We start from the raw sequence: 26,534 nt of genomic DNA, 5'->3' as shown, positions 1-26,534 counted from the left end.
AAAAATTTGTAAAACTGAAATAGTATCTACTATTGTTCTGAGGATTAATTGAAGTAATATATGTAAAGCACTGAGAATGGTGGCTGGCACACAGTTTAATATATGTGTGTGTGCGCTATTATTGTTGATCTTAATGATGAGTTGAAGAAGCCATATGAAGTAGAAACATTGGAGCAACTACAAAAATCAAACACCGAAATACCATGAAGAGGCTCCTGTCATTTTAATTAGGTTTGCCAGGAAAAGCAATAACCTCAGCTAACCACTCTGCCCTCCCCCTCCCTGCAACTCTCATCTCCTTTCATATGCATACAGCACAGGAAGCCAAGGGCCCTCCTCCCCATGATCCTCCCCACTCGCATTAGAGGAAGAAATGCCACTACATGGACTCAGCCTCCTCCATACAGCATGAAACATGATGAATAAAAACATCTTTATGCAGAGTTCTGTTGTGCCTATTTTCTTAGGGTGGAGTCAGGGACAGAGGCAAAGGCTGGATGAGGTCTGGGGATCTCTTAGAGATCAGGATTTGCCTGAGGAGCACAGAGTCCATAGGTCACTCAGATAGGGGGCTATGTCTAAAAAGAAAGGGGCTAAGATGGGCTGGGTGAGGATAAGGAGAGCTAAAAATCCATTTTCCTTCCTCCCCCACACGTTCCCTCCTCCCATGTAGAAGGGTAGGGGGCTCCTGGGCAGGGAACAGTCACAATTCTCTAAAGGTCTCATTTGTGGTTCTCAGAGCTTTGGGCAGGCAGTGAGTGGGGCATATGCCCTGGTGCTGCACGACCCCTTCCCCCGGGCTCAGGGCTTCTCTCCGCCTGTGAGCACCAGCGCCTGCAAGATGTCAGACAGGGATACAATCCCCTTGACCACATCATTCTCATCCACCACTACAAGTCGGTGAACCTGCATAGAGCCATGAGGGAGAAAGGGATGTTCAGTGCCAGCCTCAGTGAAGGTGAGCCCGTCAGTCCCCACCCTCCATGCCAGACCAGAGCTGCTCCCCCAGCTCCTTCTGGGTTGCTGGCCCTCCTACCTCTGCTTCTACCAGCCTATTGATGATGGTTTCCAGAGTCTCATGCAGGTAGCACTTGAGAACACCCTCAAAGTAATGTGATCGATGTTGCAGGGCTTTGGTCACTGACACATCTAGGTTGTTGTAGGTCTTTTCTGCTGCCAGGTTCTGGGGAGAGAGAGGAAGATTCATGCAGGGAAGCAAGGGAGCCAGCCGCCAAACCCTGAGCCCACCCCACCTCACAGAGTGATTTAAAGTAGGTGTCAGCCATGCCCACAAGCCTCGCCCAGCTCATTCAATTCCTTTTCAAACAGAATTTGAAAGCTTGGAAGCTTCCAAAACCCTTAGGTCCCAGAAGAGACTCTTCTTCTCCCTCTCCACATTCAACACCCCACCCCTTTCCCTACCTCCCAACCCCGCCCCCACAATCACTCACGATAACATCAAACTTGGAGTAGATGTCCACCACACGCCCTAGGGGGACAGAGGCAGCTCAGCAAGGAGGATCTGGCATCCAAGGCTCCCCCTGCCTACAGAATCACCTTCCAGGTTGAGCTGAGGGGACAGCAGATTTTCCCACAGCCTCCCTGGAGCCCTCCTCTCCCTGTGCCCGATCCCTCACCTTTCTCATCCACCACTGGCAGGGCTGAGACTCGGTGCTGTACAAAGATGCCCAGAGCCACGTACACAGGGGTGGTGGTGCGGACCATAGCAATGTTGGCATAGGTGCCAATCTGTAGCTCTTCCAGAGACTTAGACATGAACTCTGGCTTGGGGAACTCGGTGATCTGAGGAAACAACCATCACCTTGATTTTTTTCAAGGCCCCTCAAACTACCCTTGGATACTCCTCCAACCAGTATCTAAGAAGGTGAGGAGCACTTACAAATAACTTGAGGAACTTGAGGATGCGCTTGTGGGTGAGGATGTACAGGGTGTTGCCTGATTCCGGGTCAATAACTGGCAGCCTGTGGATCTTGTTTCGAATTAATGAAGAGACAGCATCAAACAAGCTGTGGGAAGGCAGGGATTAATGGTAAGTCCCACAGTGGTGGGCCTGAGGGTGCTGAAGTAGCTCTAATTTAGGGTGTGCTTACAAACAGGGAAAACAGGTGGTTAAGGAGAGGAGCAGGGGGTTCAGACCAGACCTAAAGAATGTGCATGCGTGTGTGTGCATGTGTGTGTATGTGGGAGGAGTGTCTTTTTTTCTCTTCTATTCCCGGCTCTTTGGGTATCTAGGGCCTCAGCTATGCTGATGGCAAGGCTCTTTCCCCTTCCGGACAAATGGGTAGGTGGAACTCACCTGGCATTAGGAGAAATGCAGACAAGTGGTTTAAAGGAGTCCTGTAGGTACACCTCTGAAGGGAAAAGGGAGGTTCACAAAATATTACCATGAAAAACTGTTTCCCAGGAAACTCTCCATCCCTTTATCCTTTTACAACCCTCGGCTCTCCACATACCTCTCCAAGTTTCTATCTTGTGTTCTTCCAGCTCATAGATCTGCACCTGAAAGCAGAGGCAACAGAACTCGAGACTCAATCTCTCTGCTGTATTAACCCCTTGTAGTTTGCTTGGAAGAAAGGAAATGAGAGTGAGGGACTCTGGGCAGGAAAGTGGTTTTGGTCATGGGCTCAGGAGCCTTACCAAGGCTGATTTATAGTAGCGGTGCAGGATATTGATGAAATCAGTGATGGTCAGCATGCCTAGAGGCCAAGATAACAGCCCTCAGCACTGCTCAAAAGCTTCTCTCCATGCCCAGTACAAGATGCCAATAAAACAGTGTTCCAAAAACTGCTTACCCACAAAACTCTGCTTCTTACTATCCCACAAAGGGGCCGCCCGGACACCATTAGTCACCAAAGCAAAGAAAGCTTTCTTCACCTGTAGTGAAAGAGTAATAACCACAAAGGAAAATTCACAGGAGGCAGGGCTGGAAAAGAACAGGGGTTGGATATGCTGGGGAAAATGGGACCCTAACCACATAGAAAGACAAGCTCATCACCCTTGGGATGAGGTATTGAACCAGCGGCTCTGAGGAAGGGGTAAGGGAAAAGAGGATTTCACCCACCTGAAGGGAAAAGAGGATTTCACCCACCTGAAGGGAAGTATCAAATACAACCAGTTTTGAGCTTGTGGGAATCAGGTCATAGCAGCGATGAGACTTCATGAAGGAAGTATACACGCTATTATTGGATTCCGGAGTCTCTGCATGGGGTGGGATGATTAGTAGCTTCCTCCCATGCAACAACTCGCAATCAAAAGAGGCAGCAAATAAAAGTGTTGTAGTTGCTCAGATATTTACAGCATGATTTATAAGGCCCCCTTATAAAGGACAACAGGAACAGGTATTCTGTTTTGTTGCTATTGTTCCCACAAAACCTGGATAAACTCCTTAGAAACCATTTCATCCAACTTCACCCCCAGGCAGAACTGTATCTACTGGCTCCTTATGCAAAAGATGGCTGACTAAAACAGAAAATCTATTAAACTTTCATTAACCTGTTCTAGTCTAAAAGTTTTTTTTTTTCCTCACCTTTAACTCATTTTCCTTCTCATATATTTAGCACATTTTCACTTGTTCTCTTTCTCAATTAAAATGTAATTAAGCTTCTTAAAATCCAAGAAGTAAACTTCTTAAAATTTCTTGTTAGATTCACAGATGAGGAAGTCATGGACCAAGGTGGGCCATTTTAGAACAGCACTAAGTTAGAGCCCAGTGCTCAACTGACCTGGTCCCAAACAACCTGAGAGTCCATCTTGGGATGACCGTGTGAATCAGAAGTCACCCCACCTACTCTAGACAAATGGCTTTCCATTCCTCTGATTTTAACTGCTTGCTCTACTGGAGCAGCAACCCCCAAAAGAACAGCCCAAATGTGCTACATGGTATGCTTGTATATCTAAAAATATTATGTCATTTAATCTGTAAGGCAAATATTGTCATTTTTCAGCTGAGAAAACAGACAGAAAGCCATAAAACAAAAACTGTTCAACGTCATATCATTAGTAACAAGAAAGGCTCAAACATAGATCTACGTGATTCCAAAGTTCATGCTCTTAAATCCTAATCAGTTGTTTTTCATTTTTAATTTTTTTACCAAAGTCATATAGGTACACAGTTTAGAGAGTCAAATAGTTCTATAATTTTGTTAAGACAAAATGCAGTTCCTAGCACCCACCTCACTTCACCCCTCCCCAGAGATGAAACCTCTTTTAGCTGATTATTTGGTACTTATTTCTATGTATATAAATAATATGCTTATATTGCTACCTTTTTTTTTTTTTCACTTTTAGGCATTAACTATTATCATGCAAGGAAGATGACAAGCACTCTCTATTATCATATGAGGAAGATGAAAATTTTCAATTCTATTTCCTACCAGGACCCCATTATAAACCTGTACCTCCTAACTCTCCATTCTCCCAGAAGTTAAACTGCATCAGTATTTAAGTAATTTGACTGAATATTCATTATTCTGAGCTATGTCAAGTAGTAAAGTCTGATTTTTTTTTTCCTTCACAACTTTGTTTTCCTTGGAGTTAATAATTGTCTGTTTGCTTAGTTCTCTGTGTTTAGTACTTATAACTAATTCAATCCCCAAACTCTTTATCAATTGTTTAAGTCTCCTTTCAAGAAGTTCAGAAGCATGGGATAGTCTATCAATTTAACTACCCAAAGAAGTCTCTCTGGAGCCTTCTGACCTGCTCAAATCTGGGCTGGTTTGCCTGCCATGCACTTCTGACATCTTGAGATCTTCCTTCATTTCCATCCTGGGACCCCTTTTACGTCTCTCCTGTATTAGCACTCTTGTGTCCTGTATCCCATGATTTCCTCTTTTTTGATTATCCCCTTGTTTTGGTGAAGCACATTTTCCAGTAGCTTCCTGAGAAAGGGTGCATGGGAGGTAAATTTTTTGAGACCTTGCACCCTGCAGACATCTCTATGTTACCCTCGTCTTTGATTTAAATTTGTCTGGCTACAGAATTCTAGGTTGAACTTTATTTTCCTGCAGAATATTGAGGGCACTGCTTCACTGCCTTCCAAGCTTCTGGTGTTATTGAGAGTTTGGGGTCCTAGGCCCTTCTGATTCCTTGTATATGTCTTGTTATTTTCTCTCTGGAAACTCAGGATCTTCTCTTTGTTCGGTGTTCTGAAATTTTATGATGATTGTGCTTTGGGTGGGAGAATTTCACCCGTTGTGCTGAATATTCAACGAAAAAACTAATGTTCTTCAGTTCTAGGAAATGTTCTTGAATTACTTCCTTGATTGTTTCCTTCCCTCTGTGTTGTCATTTTTCTCCTTCTGTAACTCCTGTTATTTGGACTTCCAAAACTAACCCTTAACGTTTGTTTTTGTTGTTTTTAAAACACAGTAGTTCCCCCTGCCCCGCTCACCTAATCCAGGGTTTTACTTTCCACCGTTTCAGTTACCCACAATCAAACCTTGTCTGAATATTAAATAGAAAATTCCAGAAACAAGCAATTCATAAGTTTTCAATTGTGTGGCATCCTGAGCAGCGTGATGAAATCTCTTGCTATTCAGCTCAGTTCCAGCCCTGGGAGGCAATCATCCCTTTGTCCACCACATCCCATCCACTACTCATTAGTAGCTCTCTCAGTGATCAGACTGTCATGGATGTTATCACTGTGCTTGTGTGCAAGTAACCCTTTTTTTGGAGAACATCTCTGATGGCCTAGTGGTTAAGACTCCGAGTTTCTTGGAGAAGGAAAATGGTAACCCATTCTAGTATTCTTGCCTGGGAAATCTCATGGACAGAGGAGCCTGGCAGGCTACAGTCTATGGGGTTGCAAAGTCTGGCACTACTTTAGCGACTAAACAACAATAACAAACCCTTATTTTATTTACTAATTGGCTATAAAGCATATGTAAAATTGAAGCCCTAATGCTGTGTGTGTGTGATTAGTCGCTCAGTGGTGTCCAACTCTTTGAGTGTCCAACCCAGGGATGGAACCCATTTCCTGGACAGCAGGCGGATTCTTTACTACTGAGCCACCAGGGAAGTCCTAAAACCTAGAATGCTTCCTATAAGTGAAAAGGTGAAAGTTCTCAACTTAATAAGGGAAAGAAAAACAATCATATGCTGAGGTTGCTAAGATCTATGATAAAAATGAATCTTCTATCTGTGAAACTGAGAAGAAACAGGAAATTATGCTAGTTTTGCTGTTGCAATTCAATTGCAAAAGTTATAGGGTCAGTGTGTGAAAAGTGCTTAGTCAAGATGTGAAAAGTATTATGTTTGTACAGTAAGATATTTAGAGGTAGACAGACTGAGAGATGCAGGTTTGATCCCTGGGTTGAGAAGATCCCCAGGAGTAGGAAATGGCAACCCGCTCCAGTATTCTTGCCTAGAAAATTCTTTGGACAGAGGAGCCTGGCAGGCTATAGTCCGTGGGGTCACAAAGAGTCAGACACAAATGAGCACACATACACCTTATTCTTATTAGACTGACCAACTACATTCACATAACTCTTAGTACACTGTTATCATTGTTCTATTTTATTATTGTTGTTGTTAATCTCTTACTGTGCCTAATTTGTAAATTAAACTTTATCATAGGTATGCACGGGGCTTCCCAGGTGGTGCTAGTGGTAAATAACTCGCCTGTCAATGAAGGAGACACAAAAGATGTGGGTTCGATCCCTGGGTAGGGAAGAGCCCCCAGAGGAGTGCATGGGAACTGAAGAATCCCTTGGACAGAGAAGTATGGCAGGCTACATAGTCCATATGGTCACACAGAGTCAGACATGACTGAAGCAACTTAGCATGCATACACTCATAGGTATGTATGTATATAAGTCAGGATATATAGGAAAAAACATTATATATACAATTTAATACTATCTGTGGTTTCAGGCATCCACTGGCAATCTTGCAATGTATCCCCCAAGGATAAGGAGGTACTAACCACTGTTTCTTTTTTCTATTTTCTCTTTTTTCACTTTTTTCATTATAGTTTATTACAAGATACCAAATACAAAACATCCTTGTGCTATACAGTAAGACCTTGTTGTTTCTTTTATATATATAGTAGTTTGTATCTGCTAATCCTATACTCCTAATAAATCCCCCTTCTTTCTTCTTTGGTAACCGTAAGTTTATTTTCTATGTCTGTGAGTTCACTTTGATTTTTAATTCTTATGAGAGATTTATGAGAGATTTCTTCAACTTGATTTTCCAAACCTCCTACTTAGTTTAACGCTTTTGCTGTTATATTTTTAATCTCTAAGAGCTCCTTTTTTCTTTTCTGAACATTCCTTTTCTTTAAAAAATTGCATCCTATACTTGCTTCATGGTGGAAATATGTTCTTTGAGTAAGTATTAATGTTAGTTTTTAAAGTTTTCTTCTTTATGCATTGACTTTTCCCACTGTTGCTTTTTTTCCTGTTTATCTTTTTCTTTTTTCTTCTTCATTTGGGGGGACAATTTGGATCACTCTTTTCACATTAGAGGCTTTCTTTAGATGTCTGGTAATCCTTGGTTTAAAGGAGGATTCAAACCATATTTTAAGAATGGAGTCTTTAAAGCTGATTAGAAGTTCTATGTGTGTAGATGAGCCTTGTTAACTGTGAACCATTTAGATGGGGAACAGTCAGTACTAATATTTTTAGGTTTTTCCTTCAGTGGGATTCTGAAGAAAAGGATTATTCATTTGACTTTGTGCTTGAGGATGAAGTCTTTTCTGTCAGCATTCTGAAAACTGAGTGCGGGAAAAGGACTAGGGTCTCAGCATCTAGTTCACCTCACGCTTATGTTTTCAGCACAGTACCTCAGCCCCTTTCTGTACCTCCAGTCTGTGCCAAAGTTAGGATGGGCAGTTCTCCAGCTGCACTTAGTGGGGTAGGAAGTCTTGGGATGTGACTCCTCCTTAGACCTTCAGCGCTTCTAGGCTTTCCCCTCTGCTAGTTACAGTTGAGTTTTCTCAGGTATGCTAAGTCATTTACCACCCTTCTGTCTGCTTTCCAGCTTCCAAAAATTCATTGCCATTGTCTCCTTGCTTGTTCTCCCTATTTTGATGGTTTTTGTACCTTCAAGAATAATTCCTTCTGGTGGCTTTAGTGGCTTTTTTTTTTTTTAGTAGGTTTGTTTTTATAATGGTTTGAAAAAAGCAACTCTGAAACTATTTTAGAAATATTTTAGAATTCAGCAAATTAGTGCTTTTATGGGGATAATCAGCATTCTTTTGAAAGTGAAGTCGCTCAGTCGTGTCCGACTCTTTGCGACCCCATGGACTGTAGCCTACCAGGCTTCTCAGTCCATGAGATTTTCCAGGCAAGAGTACTGGAGTGGGTTGCCATTTCCTTCTCCATAGTGGCTTTTTGTGAAGGAACAAAAGTAGATACATGTATTAAATCCACCATCTCTTACTGGAAGGCCACCATTGTTCTTCGAATTTGAAAACTCACAGACTCCCAAGAACGTGTCTTTTGATACCAGTTCAAGACATGCTACAATGATAGTTAAATAATATTACAGGCTGCTGCTGCTGCTACTGCTGCTACGTCACTTCAGTCGTGTCCGACTCTGTGTGACCCCGTAGACGGCAGCCCACCAGGCTCCTCTGTCCCTGGGATTTTCCAGGCAAGAATACTGGAGTGGGTTGCCATTTCCCTCTCCAATGCATGAAAGTGAAAAGTGAAAGTGAAGTCGCTGAGTCTTGTCCGACTCTTAGCGACCCCATGGACTGCAGCCTACCAGGCTCCTCCATCCATGGGATTTTCCAGGCAAGAGTACTGGAGTGGGCTGCCATTGCCTTCTCCAGTATTACAGGCTACAGGCCTGCAAACATATTTGGTTTGGTTTTCATGGTATTTAAATAATTAATTTAAATAATTAATTTAAATAATTTAAATTAGTGCCCAATTAAAAAATTCTGGAGATTTATAAGAATCCAAATTCTAAGTTTCTTTTCATAATCAGAAGATCTGACAAAACTAGGTCTTGAATTCCTGAACAGCAGCAATTAACCAGACTAGGCTAGTTGCTGCCTCCTTTTAGATGCAACGAGAACCACAGGTTATTGTAATCATATGCAACCCACGTCACTACTTGATCCATGTAGACAATTTGAGTTTCTTACGCCTGCCTCAGTTGATGCTAATGCAAATGCACTCAGAAACACAAAATAAGCACTGACATCACGTTGCAGTCATCAATTATAAAGAATCATCCAGATAAATTCAAAATATGACTATATTAATTTCTGGATACTAACGACATGGAAATAGAACATTTAAAAATTCTTGTGGCGAACTCACAGACCTTTAATAATATATCCCAGAATCTCATCCCATATTTTAATCCTCTGAGAAAGTATGTATTCCTAATGCCATAAACACGTCCAAGAAAGACTAAGAGTGTTCCTGGGCAAAACCCTTTACCAGAGATGCCTATAATTTTGCTTCTTTCCAGATGACCGGGTTGGACCACCCTGCTCTAACCAGGTATTTGGGCAGATGCTGGAATTCCCTTCTCCTGTGTCCTGAATTTTAGGGTTTAGTGCCTCTATTTCTGGATTAGTTCTAAGGGTTTTCAAGTCCCTTCTATAATTTCTTGTGTATACTCAGTGGCTTTAGTGAGATCGCTAGATGGTAAAATCCTAGTGGCATTGTTTGGGCTACTCAGAACATTCCAGGGACTTCTAAAACATGGTTAGCCATCCCAGAATTGCCTATGGAAGTTCTCCCTGTACCTCAAAAGTTTCTCTCAAGTGGTTTGATGACTGAAGATATTAATCATCCTCACCATGCCCAAGATTTATTCTTAGGATTTCTCACAAAATCACTTGTTCCTGATTTATGTGGTTTGGCACATTATCTGGCCCAGCCTTGATTTTCCCAGGGAAGACTCTGGGAAAAATTCAAAAGCACTGCTGAATACGAATTAGGATCAGGTTATTGTTTTCATACCAGTTGCCTTTCCTCAGTAAACTTACCTTGAAGATGCTCATTTTCCACAGCTGGGTAGCTATCTGAAGAAGGGACCTGGAAAGACAAGAGAAACAAAGATTCAGCCTGTCTTACGCTCCATCCATCTGAGCCTGGAAACATTAGGGGAAGGGCTGGTGAACTAATGACTTCCTTTAAAGCACTACAAGGTCCTTCAGAAATATTATCTCATTTAATCTTTATAACCCTTGCTGCTGCTAAGTTGCTTCAGTCGTGTCCAACTCTGTGCGACCCCAGAGATGGCAGCCCACCAGGCTCCCCTGTCCCTGGGATTCTCCAGGCAAGAACACTGGAGTGGCTTGCCATTTCCTTCTCCAATGCATGAAAGTGAAAAGTAAAAGTGAAGTCGCTCAGGTTGTCTACTTGAAAGTTACACAGTCGTGTCCGTCTCCTAGCGACCCCGTTGACTGCAGTCTACCAGGCTCCTCTGTCCATGGGATTTTCCAGGCAAGAGTACTGGAGTGGGGTGCCATTGCCTTCTCCATATAACCCTTAGGTGAATACTATTATCAGCCTTATTTTCACAGATTAGGAAACTGAGGTTCAAGAAATATTAAGCAAACTGCCCATGGCTGGCAAGGGGTGAAATGGGGATCTGAATACAGGTTTGTGTGGTTCCAAAGCTCATGGTCTTATATACTACATTGCCTAATGAAACATTAGGACTTAAAAGCTGACACTAGAAAATATGAGCTTAAAGTTGGCCCCACAAGACTTTCACAGACTTATTTATAAAAACCTGGAAGCTGGAGAGACAACACTGCTTTCCTTCAAATAGTCACTAAGTGTAGGCGCAGGCTCCTGAGTCACCGACATGCACCTTACCATGAGAGGGCCGCATCTGGGGAGGGTCCCAGCAGTTGGCTGTCACCAAGGATCAAAGTTTGAATGACTGAGGGGTAGATGATAAGGATAAATGTTCTGAAACTAGGGAACTGAGTCCTCTCAGCACCCCTGTGAGTCAAAGCCTGCTATAGCCCAGAGGGGACTGGTTTTCTAAGCTTCCCTGTTTAAGACAGTCTGAGATTAGAAAGTGCTCTGAATACAGAGAAACCTTCAGAGCATCTCAGTGCTCCCTCAAGTGGGAACATTTGGAAATTTCATTGTTATCTAGAAACCCAGGAGAGATCATGATCATTTTTGTCTGCTGGAATCAATAGTTTTGACTCTATTTGCTCTTTTTGGGTAATATTCCCAAAGTAACTTAAAGTCACACTTCACCTCCACAGCTGCAGTAGTAACATGAATTTAAAGGCCTTGGCTTGAATCTGGGAGGGTGGCTGGTAAACAGGGTCAAGTTGGTTGGATAGCTCTAAATTTCCCTCCTCTAATAGGCCAGGGTTGGGGCAGGGGTGTAATCTCCCTCTCTTCTCTCTAGGCTGCATAAGACTTTCATCATGGCCTGGCATTTTGGCATAGCTATTGGAACAACAGCCTCATCATTTATAAGTGGGAGAGAGGTCTGTTTAGCAGTAAAGCAGTCTCACAAAGACCTATACAAAGAAGCAGAAACAGTGACTTCTGTAGAAATTATTGTACCGACCATATGATTGATACTTACTTACTTCACTGTGCTACAGTTATTTTGTTCATTATCTATCTGAACAGACTGTAAATTCCTGGAAGCCTGAAACTTTCTTACACTTCTTTGTATCTTTCTCTCATATCACCTAGCATGTGGGTTTGCATATAATTCTCAAGTGTTTTGCTTCTCAACACTCAAACTGGTAATGATTCACACTGATATGGACAGAGAGATCTAAGACTACATTACAGAGAGAGAAAAGACATACAGCTAAACAGAGACATATATACCTACATAAGAGTCAGACACAATTGAATATGACTTTCTTTCTGCCTGTTTCTCCACACAGGAGTGGGGCAATTATGTCTACTCTCTCTACATTTAATAACAGAGGGCACTTGAGACTACTGTACTACATAAGTACAAAATATTATTCACAGAGACACACCCTACATCTGCTACAAGACTCACAATTTCTTCCAAACTCCTGATCCACCTTTCCAGTTGTTTGCTGGACCACCACAGTTGTCACAGAGACGCCTCAAATGCTTCACTACAAGACAGAAGAGCATCTGTCCCTCCAATCCTATTATTCTTTTTTTTTAATCCTATTATTCTTAACTGTGGTTCCCACCTCTGCTTTTGTATTGCTCTCTTCCCAGGTGCCTGAACTGTGGTCTTGATTTCTCCAAGAATGAGCTATCCCAACATGCCTGCTTAGAATGATAGAGCAGGGTGTGACCTAAACTTGTCCTTAATGTCTATCAACTAAGCTGCTATGTTAGAAATAAATGCCTCAAATCTATCTCGCTCCTTTCCACTTTCACAGCATTAACATAGCCTCTTACATCACATTTCTGCAACATTCTCTAAACTGTTATTCCTGACAGTTCAAGAGAAGAGGAAATCTATTTCCTCTTCAATTTGTCTTTCATGCTGTCACTAAGTTCTCTCCCCAGGCATCTCAGGTTTCAACTCCAGGAACCAAGAACTCACTACTTTCTGAAGTAGCTCCTCCATTTACAGAAAGTTATTAGGAATATTCTTAAAGTACACTCACTACCTTGCTCATATATCTGTGTGTGTGTGTGTATGTGCATGCAGTGTCATGTCCGACTCTTTGCAACCCCATGGACTATAGCCCGCTAGGCTCCTCTGTCCATGGAATTTTCCAGGCAAGAATACTGGTGTGGTTGTCATTACTATTCCAGGGGATCTTCCTGACCAAGGACTGAACTTGTGTCTCTTGTGTCTCCTGCATTGGCAGGCAAGTTCTTTACCACTCACACCACCTGGGAAGCCCCAAATCTTCCATGGGTCCCCTTATTACAAAACAAAGTTCAAACTTAATGTGATATGCAATATCTTCAACCTGACCTCAACCTACTTTCCCAGTCTTTTCTCCAACTATGATCAAAATCCAAAGTTCCAGCAACATCAGCCACTGTTCAGTTCAGTCACTCAGTCGTGTCTGACTCTTTGCGACTCCATGAATCGCAGCACGCCAGGCCTCCCTGTCCATCACCAGCTCCCGGAGTTCACTCAGACTCACGTCCATCGAGTCAGCAATGCCATCCAGCCATCTCATCCTCTGTCATCCCCTTCTCCTCCTGCCCCCAATCCCTCCCAGCATCAGAGTCTTTTCCAATGAGTCAACTCTTCACATGAGGTGGCCAAAGTACTGGAGTTTCAGCTTTAGCATCATTCCTTCCAAAGAAATTCCAGGGCTGATCTCCTTCAGAATGGACTGGTTGGATCTCCTTGCAGTCCAAGGGATTCTCAAGAGTCTTCTCCAGCACCACAGTTCAAAAGCATCAATTCTTCAGCGCTCAGCCTTCTTCACAGTCCAACTCTCACATCCATACATGACCACAGGAAAAACCATAGCCTTGACTAGCCGGACCTTTGTCAGCAAAGTAATGTCTCTGCTTTTGAATATGCTATCTAGGTTGGACATAACTGGCTGGTCAGCCACTGGCTGACCCCCAATTAATCGCTACACACCCCAGTTTCTATGCCCTTGCTCACACTGTTCTCTCAACCCGCAATGCCCTCTAGTGGGCTGACAGTAATTTCTCCCTCCCCTAAGGTGCCACAGTCCTTTTTTTGCATCTTAATGATAGCATTCACTACAATCTACCTTAAATAACAGCTGTCACTGACTTGCCCTTGCCTCCACTGCAGTTAGGCTAAGCATTTTCAAAGTGGGGTTTCTCTTTTTTCTTCATTTTATTTATTTATCAGCTGCACCACGTGGCCTGTGGTATCTTAATTCCACCAGCAATCAAACCCAGGCTCTAGCAGTGAAAAGGTCGAGTCCTAACCACTGGACTGCCAGTGTACTCCCTTTTTTTTTCTTTTTAGAACAATTTCTATTCCAAGAAGCTTCTAATCTAGTACATAAAATATGATGGCTAAATTAGAAAATCCATATAATAAGTAAAAAATAATGTCATTTTGAATTTAATGGAAGAACACCTTTTATTTTTGCTCAAAATTCTAATCTATAAGAACTTACTCCCTTGCCTGGGTGACCAGCTGCAAATCATTTTACTTTGGTTTGATTTCTTCTTTATAACCTGAGGGACATGACCTCTCTGCAGGCAGAGAAAGAGCACAATAAGGGAATTACTCTGGGCATGTAACTGATGGAGAGAAAGGTGAACCTGCAGCCGTCATACAACTACAGTAGGAGATGATAAAAAAACCAGGAGAGGAAGAGCTACTCTGACAAAGAATACATGGAAGGAAGGAAGAGAATGGGAAGGGTTCCAGAGTGCCAGACCAAGGCTCCTGAGAGTGAGGGGAGGTACAAGCAGATAGTAGGGGGCCTGCAGCAAGTTAGGGAGGATGACAGGGTCCTGCCACAATCTGTCAATGCCTGCTACCCAAGAAGGAGCTAGGCCAACACACCTGCTCAGAATCGCAGAGCAGGGCATGACCTAAACTAGATCAGGGACACAGTGGCCTCAAACACTGGAAAAGTCCCTCCTTCAGGGAAACCCCACTTTTCAGTCTTATTAAGGCTAAGTTATCTCGCTGAACACCTCAAAGCAGTATAAGTCTTTCAGACGTCCCTCCTGCCAAAGATTCTATGGATCACACTCGGACAACTGGGGACCAGGTGCTACCTGCAAGCGGGGGTCCCTCGGAACCCCCTGCTTCACCTAAGGAAGCTGGCTCACGACCCTTCTCTCTCAGGCAAACCTCTGAAGGGCTTGAGGTGCTAAATGAGGAGGAGGTCCGAGATCGCCAGAGAGTGCGTGGGTTTCAAGGAGGGAGGCAGGAGTCATTGCCCGCTCGGGCTTAAAGTATCGTGGACCGAAGGCAGGCACCGGCGCGGCCCAGTCGCTGAGATGCGCTCAGCCAAAGAGCGGAGGAGCAGGGTCACGGTCTAGGACAGACACCCTGCTTCTCGTTGACTGGGCACCAGCGCCGGTCCCGGTTCCCCAGTCCTCTGACTGGGGTCTCGGGCTCCACAGCGCACCCCCGCCCCCCGCCACATTCCCGCGCTCCTCACCGCCTCCATCGCGAGACGCCGGCTGGGTTCTTTCGCTTTAGGAAGCTGGCCCGGGGCAAGGGGGCGGAGAAGGCCCCGCCCCACGTCCGGTACCGCGACGCACTTCCGCCTACGTCAGAACCTACGCAAGCCAAGGGTGGAAAGCGGGGAGCTCACCCTTCTGGTGTGTCCTGGCCTCAGAAACCGCCCTCCCCGGGTCCTCAGACCTCACTGATCCCACCGGCGGCGAGGGTGACGGGACGGAGTCGCTTGTATTTAAAATGTTCTTTTTTTTATTTGTCGTTTAAAAACAAACTTGGAAGAAGCAAAATCCAAAACTTGCCCTTTGCCTCTTGCAACATAAATTATGTACACTTCAGAATGATCGCTGATACAAAACATGCCAAGGACAGGGGCGCTGGGGGTGGAAGGAGAGAGGGCACTTTAAAAAAGGGAATCATTTCATCCGTTGTTACGAAGGACCAACCTTGCTGTACAGGATACACACAACACAAAATAAAGTCTTCACGGGATTCACACTTGTCAGAGATTTATTTTTTAAAAAGGGGGAGGGTCCTGGAGGTGAGGGGAGAAGACCATAAATGGGAAAAAAACTGAAAATTGAATATGTGCAAGTGTAAACCAACCCAAAGTACAAACATGGGGGGGGGCGAGGGGGAGGGAGGGAATTCTGATGCAATTATACAGGCGGGGTACTTAAAAAAAAAAAAAAACCAACAACCAAAATTCCAACCTTGTAGCTTGGGTCTGAGTTAGTTTATATAAAAATTAAAAACTGTATAAGGTTTCTTCACTAAATTCTACAGGACTATCAGATACCTAGCATATGCTTACAAAGTCTGCCCCATCCCCTTTTCCCAATCCCAGGGCCCAAGCCCCAATCAGAGCCTGACTGGCAGGAGCCAATCTCCCCTTCCCTGTAACCTAGACCTTTTGCTCTTGGAAAAGGAACATCCAATACCTTTGGGGGCAGAAGCCCAGTCTCCCCACTGTGATTTCATTACAGTGGTTTCTGTGGGGGTGGGGGATGTTATTCTCTTAAAACATTTGCAGCTTGAAACAGTTGAGGAAGCAGCTTAAAAAAAAAAAAAATTCCCTACCCCCATCAATCTGCAACCCCCCAAATTCAAAAACAAACAAAAACAAACCTAAAATCACAACAGCGACCGTGCTCCCCCTCCAGCAGGCCCACCCATACACCACCACCAAGCCCACCCCCACACTCCAGACATTTGATTCTTGAAAATATTAATTACAAAATGCCCTTTGCCCACAGCCCCTAGGAGAGAACTGCATATAAGCTTCATCTTCATCCCCATGGCTCCCTACCAGAGAGGGGTCTGGGGCCTCACCCACCCCCTGATCTACCCCTACCCCCAGGAAGAGGTTCAACTGCAGCACAAGCTTGGGCAGAAAGGGGAAGGAAAGGGAGGCAGGGGAACCCATTACCCTCTGGCTCCCCCTGGGGCCAGCTCACTTTTGTGCGTTATAACATAGTCCAACTATACAAAAGGGGGTGGGAATCGCCCAGCCTCTATACCCCCACCTTACAGCAGTCACAGCCAGGGGGTGGGGAGGAGGGGGTGAGGAAAAGGGCGGTAGGTTGGGTAATGGAGGGGGCTCCCCCACAAGGGGAGCTCCATGTATCCGCCCCACACCCCCCTACCATTTATAAACTGGTTTTGTAAAAAGAAAATAGATATATTTATATAGAATATATAAAGCACAAAAATTAGTAGTTTTACATTTGCTCTCCCCGGGGGTGGGGGGAGAGGGGAGGGTTCTCACCTCCAGCCGGCTCCCCCATGCCCCACAAGACTATGTACAATCCCATGTATAAATAGATAAATACCCCCCACCCTCCCCGCGCTGACACTAAGCTCCCCCACCCCCACATCACCACCCCTTCTCACCAGACCAGCAGCAGTTTGGTGACTGAGGGAAAGTGGGAGCTCCGGGCCACACCCTGCCTCACTGGGTATGGGCATGCCACTCAGGGATAGCCCTCACCCTACCACCCACCCACCCCATCCAGGGGCTGGAGGGCAAATGGGCTCATGATGGGGTTGGGAAAACAGGAGGGAGATACTCTGGTCCTAAGTTGAGCACACCCCTCCTGCCCCCATGTCCAGATGGAGAAGGAAGTCCTAGAGCAACTAGGGGCCAGTCATCCCCAATCTTCATCATCATTAGCCTCAACCACCATCCCATGCCCGTAATTAAAAACAAAGATGGATTTTTTGTTGTTGTTTTTTCTTCTTCCTCCTACCCCCCTTCCACCCACTCAGAAGAGGGCAGTGAGGTGGGGGAGAGGGTTGGGGCAGTAGGGGGCTTGGAGAGGGTCTCACATTTCAAAACAGCAAAAAATCCAACACTTAAATGAGGTAGGTGTGGGTGCGGGGTCTCCTTGCCCGGCTTGCCTGGCTTGCCCTCCTGGGCAGCTGGGCGCCTCTTTCCCATTCATGTTGCATTTGTCAGAGTGGAAAACAAGGAAACACAACCCATAGAGAGACAGAAACACAGAGGAGAAGAGGGAGACAGAGACAGATCGAGAGGGAAGGGGATGGGGGTGAGGGTGGGGGCAGGACCCGGCAGGCAGGGCCAGGTGTGGGACCCGGCCTTTGGGATTGTCAAGCTTAGTCAAGTCTCTTTGCAGCCTTGAGTTGGGCCAGAGAGGTCGGTGGGAGCAGCAGGGCTGTGAGGCCCGGCCACACATCCTCCTCCCGCCTCCCTGCTGCCTCCCAGATGCTTCTGGGTAGTTCCCGGCCCATATCCCCCTCAAACCTGAGATGCCCAATGGCTGCTTCTGTCTGGCCCCTCCTGGAGCTGGGGGCAGAGATGCCAGCCTGGGGGCCGGTGGCGGGGAAGAGGGTCATCCCTGGTGCCCAGGGTGGGCTTGGCCTAGGGCCCTCTGCCCCAGCCTCCTGCTCCAGGGGCTCCGGTCAGCCGGCAGCCCCAGCCCTGGGTCCTGGCTCTGGCTGCTACCTCTCTTCCCCCTCATCCCTTTCAGGGAAGAGGTTGGGGGTGGGGGGACTCCCCTGCCTGGTAGCCTCAAAGCTTCTTAGTTCATCCATTTCCGACAATTCCAGGCTCCACAGTGGCAGGGGATCTTGTGCTGATCGTCCTCAAAATCAAACTGATAGTCATATGTCAGCTGGAAAGAGAAGAGGGCACAATCAAGGCCAGTCCGCCAGAGGAAGTGGGGGAGGGCGGTGGCCTTGGGATTGGACTTTGGGCAGAGAAGAGGGAGCTGCTCTGTCACTCACTAAGAGACGCTTCCTCTTACCTCCTCTCCTTTGGGGATTCGCCGGCTGGAGATGATGATGATTTTGTCCTCCTTGTCAAATGTCACAACTTCCGCCACACAGTTAGGGGCACAAGAATGGTTAATGTACCTAGGCAGTGGGACAAAGGCAGAAATATCAAGCTACTGGGTTGGATGATGCTGGTTCCTTGTTGGCCTACCCCCAGAGTACCACCCTGAGGGACTCTAAATCCCTTCTTGCTCATCCCTCTTCTCACCTGGCAGGGCCTCCGGTCAACGTAGCATCAATGACATGTTCATTGTTTATTCGAAACATGTAGATGCCTCGATTCTAGAAAGGCAGAGGTTGCAGAAGGGGCAAGAGTATCAGAGAAGGGCAGGAGTGGTGGTGGTGGGGTCAGGTGGTGGGCTTGGGCAGTGAGCTCATCTTCATTTCTTACTCTTCCTTTCTCCTGCCTCTCCCCTCCTCTTCCCACAGCAGCTTTCCACCTGCTCCTCTGGCCCCAATCCTGCCCCTGCCCCTTGGCTAAGTGCACCATGATGGCCCCTCTGCCAGCCCATACCTGCTCCTCATAGATTTTCTCCCGCCGGTTGGCCACCTCATTGCGAATGATGGTGCCAATGTACTCAATGACCATTGTGTGCTTTTCTAGGTCCTTGGCTGCATAGAGACCCAGGCCCTGGATACGGGAGCGAGCCAGATAGACATTGTTCTTCCACTCAGTGCGCAGCCGCCGGTACTGAGATGACTTGGAGTGCACAAACTGCTTGCTGTACGGGGTGTTGGTCTCTCCTGTGAAGGTGCTCTGATATGCCTTGGACATGCTGGTGCTGTTCAGAGTGTGGGGCCTGGGAGGTGATACAGTCCATAGTCCATGACAAGACAGCTCTAGCCCAGACCGGGCACACACCACCCGCTTCCTCCCTGGGGTGTGTAACACTCCAATGAGGGCACGTGCTGCCTTGGGAGTGGAGTAGAGGCATCTGAGTCTTGGCTGTGGTGAGGCAGCAACTAGCTACGGGGACCCTTCCAACACCCTGTGTGGTGGAGAGAGCCCAGGATGGCGGGGTGGGGTGTGAAGGGAGGGGAGGGGCACTGATTCCCCTACACTGAGCCTGCTCTCCCATCTCCCCGCCTTCTACCACCCTCCTGCCAAACCAGACTCAAGGCCATGCTCACGACCTCTGGGAGGTCTTCCCCAAGCAGCCCAGGCCTGGAATTTAGGCTCACGGATTTGTTCAAATCTCTGAGTCCTATCTCCTGCTCGTGCTGGAAGCTCCGCAAACGGGGGCCATGTCTACCACACTGGGCTGGATTTGAATTAAAACTGGCCCTGAATTCACAGCCAAATGGTGGTATCCTTTCCTTTCTTTAGACTGTTCTCTTTCTCTGCCATAACATTGGGCTCTGTGCAGATGGCTCAGTGCAGGGGAATGACTGCTGCCTAGCAGGATGCCTTTTCACCACCCTAGGGCCCCAGCCAAGTTCTTGCCCATCCCAGAGCAGTGGTTTTCAAACTGACTCTTTCTCATACAGCAGAAATCTTGTATTTTTCTTTAACAAAACATTATAGGAATGCCAATATATAAACTAGATGGAAACGGAACTCTTCTGGTTGAATCCAATATGGGGAAGGGGAGAGTTATGCATGGAGAGGGCCAAGTTCTGCCCACTCAGTTTATGTATTCCAGGGCTTTCTGAAACACAGTTTGAAAACCACTGGTGTAGAGCATCAGGGACCAGGGCTGGCAGGGGTAGAGTCTGACACTCTACGACAGCCCAAAGAGCAACCGAAGACCTTCAAGAAAGCCCTCCTCTCATGGATTCTGCCTCCCTCTACCCAGGGACCAAGGTCAGGCTACTGTGGTACACAGCAAGAACAGTGAACCACAAGTCAAGAGGTAAGGCTCTGGTCCCAGCTGTGACCTTTGTCTAGTCACTTAACTTTCCTGGGTCTCAGTTTTCTCAGCTGTAAATGGGGATAATACCACCTGCCCTACCTACCTCATAAGGTTGTTGTGAGGATCAAATGAGATAATGGATGTGAAAACGCTTTGAAAAAAAAAGTATAAAGTGCTATACAAATGTAAGGTTTTATTATTTTTTTCTATTATATTCCTAACTATTTATTTTTGACACCAACTCAGCCTGAGGATGGGAAGGTGAATCTAGCACTTGTGGGGCATCTGTCTAAGGTTGGGGAGAATCACAGGCCCCCTGGAAGCAACACAGGAGAGGAGGTGGCATCTGGGTCCTTTACACATAAGATCTCACCACCGTCTTCCCAGAACCTCCCCAAGGGCCATTCCCAGGACACCCAAGAGAAGTGTCCCTAGATGCAGGTCAACCCCAAGCACCTGAGAGGCTGGGGGAGGAAAAGGATACCCTAGTGGTACCTGTATACCCTCAAGTCAGGAGGCTAGAGTGAACCCCCAGTCTTTCCAAGGGAACTCTGGTCTGTAACCCCAAACACTCGTAATTAGCCAGAGGGCCCTACCAACCACATACCCACAACCCTTGGTCCAGCCCCACAAGCTCACCGTTTGTAGTGTGTGAGGATTTTAGGCTCTGACCGAGCACAGCCAGTGGGGTTGATCATGAGCGGTAGCTCCATCAGGGGGTGGCGTCCATAGCGGAATAAATAATTTTGACAGCTTTCCACTCCAGGCAGCTGTGGGCACAGGTCACACTCACTTCAGCCTGAGCACTTCTGGGGCAAGACCAACATTTCCAGGGCCCTCCCGGCCCCCAGCCACCAGCCGCCAGCCCTCGGCCCTTTCCTTACTGATTCAGCTATGCGCAGCACGGCATGCACTGTCAGCCCAAAGAGCTCCTCGCCTTTCAGGTACTCAGGGAAGAGACGCAGCATGTCGGCCTCTTTCCTCATGGCTGCCACAGGCTCAATGATGCGATTCCAAACGGCTACGAGACAAGGAAAGACAGCAGCCCTCAGAGGCAACTTCTGCTTACTGACCTCAGCCCTCCATCTGATGCTAGGGTGGTTTTCTGTAGCCTGCCCACCTTGCTATCAAGAGGGTGTGTGGTTCTTCAGGAACCTCTCTTGGCCTCCCAGTCTCAGTCTCCCTCAACAAGCCAGGAGGTTTCCCACCCTGGAGGGGCATCAGAGAGCCTTGTGACACAGAAACATGAACCCAGGGCCCAGGATATGCAACACAGTCCATGCATCTTACATGAGAGCCAGAGCAACTCAAGCTCCAGGCATGTTCTGGAGTGAGAAGACTTAGGTTCAGGTTCTAATGCTGGCCATGGGGCCCTTAAGGCAAATATTAGGTAGGTGAAAAAGTTTGTTCGGGTTTTTTCTAAAACCTGAACGAATATTTTTTTGGCTAACCCACTACTTAAATCTCTCCACTACTCAGTTTATGTATAAACTTGGCATAATAATAGTACTTACCTTGAAGGGTTGCATGAACAAAATAACCTACATAAACCACTCAGCTCAGTTTGTGGCACATAATACACACTCACTACAACGTTAATTCTGTTACTTTTACCATTAATACTGAAACCAAGATCAAAAGATTTTATCCAGGGGAAAGCAACCATAAGGAACTCAAGCCTAGGATGAGATTGGGTAAACTGGGTGACAGGGTCTCAGACCCGTATCCTTCAGATCCACTGAGATTAAGAAAAGGAGCTGGAAAGAGAAGCAAAGTATCTTCAATTACATAGAGAATTCAAAGTGGCTGAGAAAGGCCAAAACACTTTCTCTGGAGAACTTCAAGAGACCTCTACCGGCTGGAAGTGGGGGAACAAGATCACTCAATAAGGAGCCTGAAGGTCTCGTCTCAACATCGGAAAGGTGACTCTGGGAGAAACTCGCCCAATGCTATACTATGGCTGCAAGGGTCCCGTGCTCACCCTGCGGAGAGGCGTCCGTGAAGACCATGTCCTCCAGGCCCTGCTCCATGACTTTGATCACGAACTCCGGCCGCCCATTGTTCTCGCCGATGGAGCAGCGGTAGCAGCAGCGGCGGTTGTTAGTGCGGAGGCTCCAGTAGATGCGCGTGGCCTCATAGCCCACTGGATAGAGGGCAGTGGCACTGTGGAAGTCGGCCATCTGGTGGGGCAGCAGCTGTCCGATGGCGTGGAACACAAGGCCCCCCACCCGGAACATGTGCAGCCGCTCTCCCCGCTGGATGATGCTGGCAATCTGCTTCACCTCATCCCGCTCAATGTAGACCCTCCGGAAGACAGCAAAAGAGCTCAGCTCCTGCTCACAGGGCCCCTTGATCTTATGCATTGGACATAGCATGGTCTTGTCCTTGAAGAACATGCACTTGGCGCGGATGGCGCAGGCAAAATGGTAGACGTTGGGGCAACGCATTCGATTGCAGCTGCTGGTGGCACCAGTGCGCTGGCACAGGGAGCACTTGGTGAGCAGGCCTCGGTGCAGGGCAACCTCCACGTTCATCAGCGCCCCGCCCTGGGTCTCATATACCTCTGTGGACCACAGGGCACAGTTGAGATGCACCCACAAGTCCAAGTCCAGGTTCAGCAGGCGGGCAGGCCCATCCGTGGCCCCATCCCCCTCCTCATGACAGAAGCAGCAGCGCCGCATGTCTCGAGGCACCTTGTCAGGTCGCAAGGCTGTGCCGAGCTGTTCCATGAACTCAGCCACTTCCCGCTCATCCTCCTGCCGCACACCACCCTTCTGGATAGTCAGCAGCAGCCGGAGCCGCTTCCAGCGCACCCCCTTCCACTTCTTGAGGCGAGGGGGCCGGGAATCTTCACCTTCTTCAGGAGGCCGGGCTCGGGGCTTGGGCCGGGTAGATTCAGGGGATGAGGCCAGTGGCAGAGGCGAGGGGATGGGTGGCTCAGCTGAGGGTTCAGCTGGAAGTTCAACCAAGGGTTCAGCAGGGGGGCTGGCAGGAGAGGGTGCCAGAGGGGAAGGAGGTGGGGAGGGTTCTTCAGGAGGTGGGGCCGAGAGCTGTCGCACATCCAGGTTGGAGACGTTGTAGGTGTAGCTGTGCTGGGCGGGGGGCTCTGGGGCAGGGCTCTCCTATGGGAAGATAGGAGAGCCCTGTACTGTTAGTGCTGGCTCCTCAATTAACTAGTCACCTCTTTCCTCCCACCCAAATTCCACTCGCCCCAAAGCCCTCTGCCTTCTCTGTCCTAGCCAGATACCCACCCTGTCTTCTAACAACAGACCCACCTGTTTGAGGAGACTCAAGATGTCTAACTGACTCTTGAGTGTATAGCCAGGCAACACAGCATCAAACTGCTTCAGCCAATCAGGGCCAGCCTCTGGGCTCTTGCCTCCCAGACTCTTTTCTTTCCCACCTGCAGGAAGGAAGGGGTCAGAGATTCCCACCACAATCACTCCCCGTGGGCCCCAAGGAGTTTTTCTGCCATACTCACCAGGGCCCTCAGCCTCCCCCTTCTTAGGCTCGATGCCAGCCCGGGCAGGGCTCTCTGGGAACAGCACCTCATAGGAATTGGGGATCTTCATGCTCAGCAGCTCTGCCACTGCCACCATCATGCCATTCAGGTTCTGCCAGGGCAGGAAAGGGGATATGACAGCCATGTCGGCAGAGTGGCAGAGTGAGAACTATCACCAGCTTGGTGGGGACCAAAGCACCCAGAACGCAGGTCCCTAAGCGGCCTGTCAGTCCTGCCCCTGTGCCATCTGGCTTCTTCTCATGCACCTCTTTTAAAGGCAGCCTTTCTCAAATCGCTGTGGGCATTAATGGGAGCTCACAGAAAGAGACCTGCGGTAACTGGGCTTAGGAAATGACACACTGCATCCACCCCTTGGCAAGTCCCAGTACACATGAGCAAAGTAAAGGATCTGCAGAGTCTTGTAACAAAGAAACCTGTTTTGCTATTTTAACTGAGATTTCCAATTTCCTTTGATCACAAGACCCTGATAACATTTTCAAAAAAAAAAACAAAAACAGAATTCCATGCAATGTGACTGGGGGGACATGTTTGGTAACACTTTACCCCTGAACTATGAGCTCCTTGAGGGCAGGGCAGCCCCTTGTGCTACATTTTTTCTAATCCCACACTCCAGCTCAGTGTGGGATTTCATTCACAGGAGGTCCTCAATACACAGGTTTAAATGACTGGATTTATCCAGAGAAGCTGGACTGCCCTCTGACCGGCATCCCCTCCTGGCCCAGAGGCATCCCCAGGACATACCTTGGCGGCAGCAGCAGAAACCGTCAGCATGACTGACACCTCGCTTCCTTTGCCCTTTTCCCAAGTTGGGGCAGGCAGCTTCCTGGTGGTCTCCAGATCCAAGACTCCATAAGGTTTGCTCTCTGGGAAGACTGAATGACAAAGAAGGACCTGTGTAAGCTCCAGCTGCCTCACTCCCTGACCTCTGACAATGCAGCCTGGCCAGGCCAAGCCGGGTCCAGGCCCAGAGTCACCTCTACCTGGAATGCTGGCCCGAGGAATGATAGGGATGACGGGGGAGAGAGCCCGGTCATCCTGCTCCCACCGGCCTGAGCCCAGCTGAGGGAAACGGGGAGCCTCCTCCCCCAGGATGCTCTCAGGGGATGAAGCTGGCACGATGCTGTCAGGAGAATCGCTGTCCTCATCACTCTCCATCCTGTGGGCCAAAAGTAGACACTCACTGCTATAGCCCAGCAGGTGCCCCCTCCCAAATCTAGAGATTTGTGGATGTTACAGCCCTATTTGAAATCTGCCATTGGTCAAAAGAAAAAAACAAGGAAAAATGAGCAACTGGTACCCCACCCCAATTCCTCATCCCCATCTCTGCCCCCTCCACACCTGACATCCTCAGTCTGATTGTGAGGGGGGGTAGGCAAAGCGGCCAGCAGGTCTAGACTTTTCACTTCTGAAGCATCTGCAGGGTAGGGAGAAGAAAAGTCAGGCTGAGGTCAGGCCAGAGCTGCTTGTGCTTTCTCCCACGATTCAGGCCTAACGGGTATAAGATCTAGCTCAGTTCTATGACCACTATCTACTCATCCACCCATCTGCCAGTTTGGGGTACATGAGCTATAAATTTATTGAGCCTTTCTAAAGAATGTACTCTGCAGTGTACGCTCATTGGTTATAGTCTTTCAACAACTCCATTAAGTGAGTATTGTTTTTATTTTAGAGTGAGAAAATTGAGGCTCACACAAGTCAATCAAGTTACTCGGCTGCAGTAGCCCAGCTAAATGAATGCAGGAGCCAGAGTTCAAATCCAGATCTGACTGGAGTTCATACCCTGTGGGTAAGGAAACTTGGGTCATTCCTCAAAAACAAAAGCTTCATTAATATTCTCCCTGCCCTGCTGCCTTTGCTCTGGACTCCAGAAGCCCCTCCTTGGCTCCAACAAATCAGTCCCGAAGAGGCCCTTCCTATCTCAAGTACCATCTGTTGTGTATGCACACACAGCAACACACAACCCACTCCTACCCCAAACCCTACCACAGGACCCTAGCCACCAAGACGGGGCCGAGAGGCAGCCCACTCTGCCCCTGACTTACCCCTCAGCACCCCTTCAGTATCCCGGGCACAGGCGGCATCCTTGGGGTGCTCCCCCAGCTCTTCGGATGGAGTGACGCCATTAACCATCTTCTGCTGCACCGATGGGGGTGGGGTGGGGGGCAGCGACGAGGGTGGTGTCGGCGGGTTACTCAGGTTATTCTGGGGGCGGGGTGGGGTGTTGTGTGCAAGATGGCATAGGGAGACTGACATAATCTCCTGGCCCCACACTCCATCAGCCCTTTGCTCAAGTCTGCCACCCCCAACTCCACCTCCCCAAGAACCTCATCATCCCCAAAAGGTACTGCCATTTTTCTGACCTTGGTAAGCAGCTGGGAATAGTAGTCAGGGCCCGTGGGCAGCACCCCACTTCCAAAGGCCCCCCTCAGCTGGCACTGCCCACTGATCGGGCAGCCGCTGCCAAAGGGAGCAAAGAGGCTAAAATTGGCGGTGATGGTAGGCTCCGTGAGGGGCAACAGGGACAGCTCCTAGAAGGGGAAAGATGACAAGGTTGGAATCCTGCAGCATGTACCTCTCTGCTACTGCACAGCTGGGGGCCAGGCTGCCCCCTTATCCTGGGATGGGACCAGGGGACTGGCTCCTGGGGGTCACCTGTTTCAGCTGTTTCAGCAAGGCCTCGCTGGCCCTGACCCCGTCCTCCTTCCGCAGCTTCTTTCGGGAGCTCACCAACCTGTCGCTTGCCTTCTGTACCCGCTTGGGCTTCGGTGTCAAAGGCTTCCTTGCTGCTGTATCCTAAGTCGGACAAACCCACAGTG

The 26,534-nt window shown here is 47.8% G+C and overlaps 2 protein-coding genes across 9 annotated transcripts in view; both read right to left on the bottom strand.

Annotated features, from left to right (window-relative positions):
• Positions 1 to 199: 199 nt before the first annotated feature.
• On the bottom strand, positions 200 to 15,149 carry PRKAG1 (protein kinase AMP-activated non-catalytic subunit gamma 1). The gene is made up of 12 exons (XM_019960666.2): positions 15,029 to 15,149; positions 9,971 to 10,019; positions 3,110 to 3,219; positions 2,814 to 2,895; positions 2,659 to 2,717; positions 2,475 to 2,520; positions 2,318 to 2,372; positions 1,901 to 2,027; positions 1,638 to 1,803; positions 1,452 to 1,489; positions 1,037 to 1,183; positions 200 to 906 (listed from the first exon to the last, which is right to left on the bottom strand). Exons 1-12 carry the CDS (start codon positions 15,035 to 15,037, stop codon positions 802 to 804), a joined length of 993 nt encoding a protein of 330 aa, XP_019816225.1. The 5' UTR covers positions 15,038 to 15,149; the 3' UTR covers positions 200 to 801.
• Positions 15,150 to 15,277: 128 nt separating this feature from the next.
• KMT2D (lysine methyltransferase 2D) overlaps positions 15,278 to 26,534 on the bottom strand; it is a 40,633-nt gene continuing 29,376 nt past the window's right edge. For 6 of the 8 annotated variants that reach the window (XM_070789176.1, XM_070789179.1, XM_070789180.1 and 3 more), the window contains exons 41-56: positions 26,371 to 26,511; positions 26,079 to 26,246; positions 25,761 to 25,920; positions 25,057 to 25,132; positions 24,699 to 24,874; positions 24,460 to 24,590; positions 23,677 to 23,809; positions 23,471 to 23,598; positions 22,177 to 23,317; positions 21,080 to 21,216; positions 20,835 to 20,965; positions 20,299 to 20,346; positions 18,857 to 19,142; positions 18,551 to 18,624; positions 18,315 to 18,423; positions 15,278 to 18,182 (exon numbers count right to left, since the gene is read on the bottom strand). In XM_070789176.1, coding sequence (XP_070645277.1) covers positions 18,090 to 18,182; positions 18,315 to 18,423; positions 18,551 to 18,624; positions 18,857 to 19,142; positions 20,299 to 20,346; positions 20,835 to 20,965; positions 21,080 to 21,216; positions 22,177 to 23,317; positions 23,471 to 23,598; positions 23,677 to 23,809; positions 24,460 to 24,590; positions 24,699 to 24,874; positions 25,057 to 25,132; positions 25,761 to 25,920; positions 26,079 to 26,246; positions 26,371 to 26,511 — 3,132 coding nt within the window. In that variant the 3' untranslated portion in view covers positions 15,278 to 18,089. The remainder of the gene's footprint in view (positions 18,183 to 18,314; positions 18,424 to 18,550; positions 18,625 to 18,856; positions 19,143 to 20,298; positions 20,347 to 20,834; positions 20,966 to 21,079; positions 21,217 to 22,176; positions 23,318 to 23,470; positions 23,599 to 23,676; positions 23,810 to 24,459; positions 24,591 to 24,698; positions 24,875 to 25,056; positions 25,133 to 25,760; positions 25,921 to 26,078; positions 26,247 to 26,370; positions 26,512 to 26,534) is intronic. The other 2 variants (XM_070789183.1, XM_070789181.1) reach the window with 2 other exon arrangements.

The sequence above is a fragment of the Bos indicus genome, chromosome 5, assembly GCF_029378745.1.
Source record: "Bos indicus isolate NIAB-ARS_2022 breed Sahiwal x Tharparkar chromosome 5, NIAB-ARS_B.indTharparkar_mat_pri_1.0, whole genome shotgun sequence".
NCBI lineage: Eukaryota > Metazoa > Chordata > Mammalia > Artiodactyla > Bovidae > Bos > Bos indicus.
This window is presented reverse-complemented; position numbering and strand designations above follow the sequence as displayed.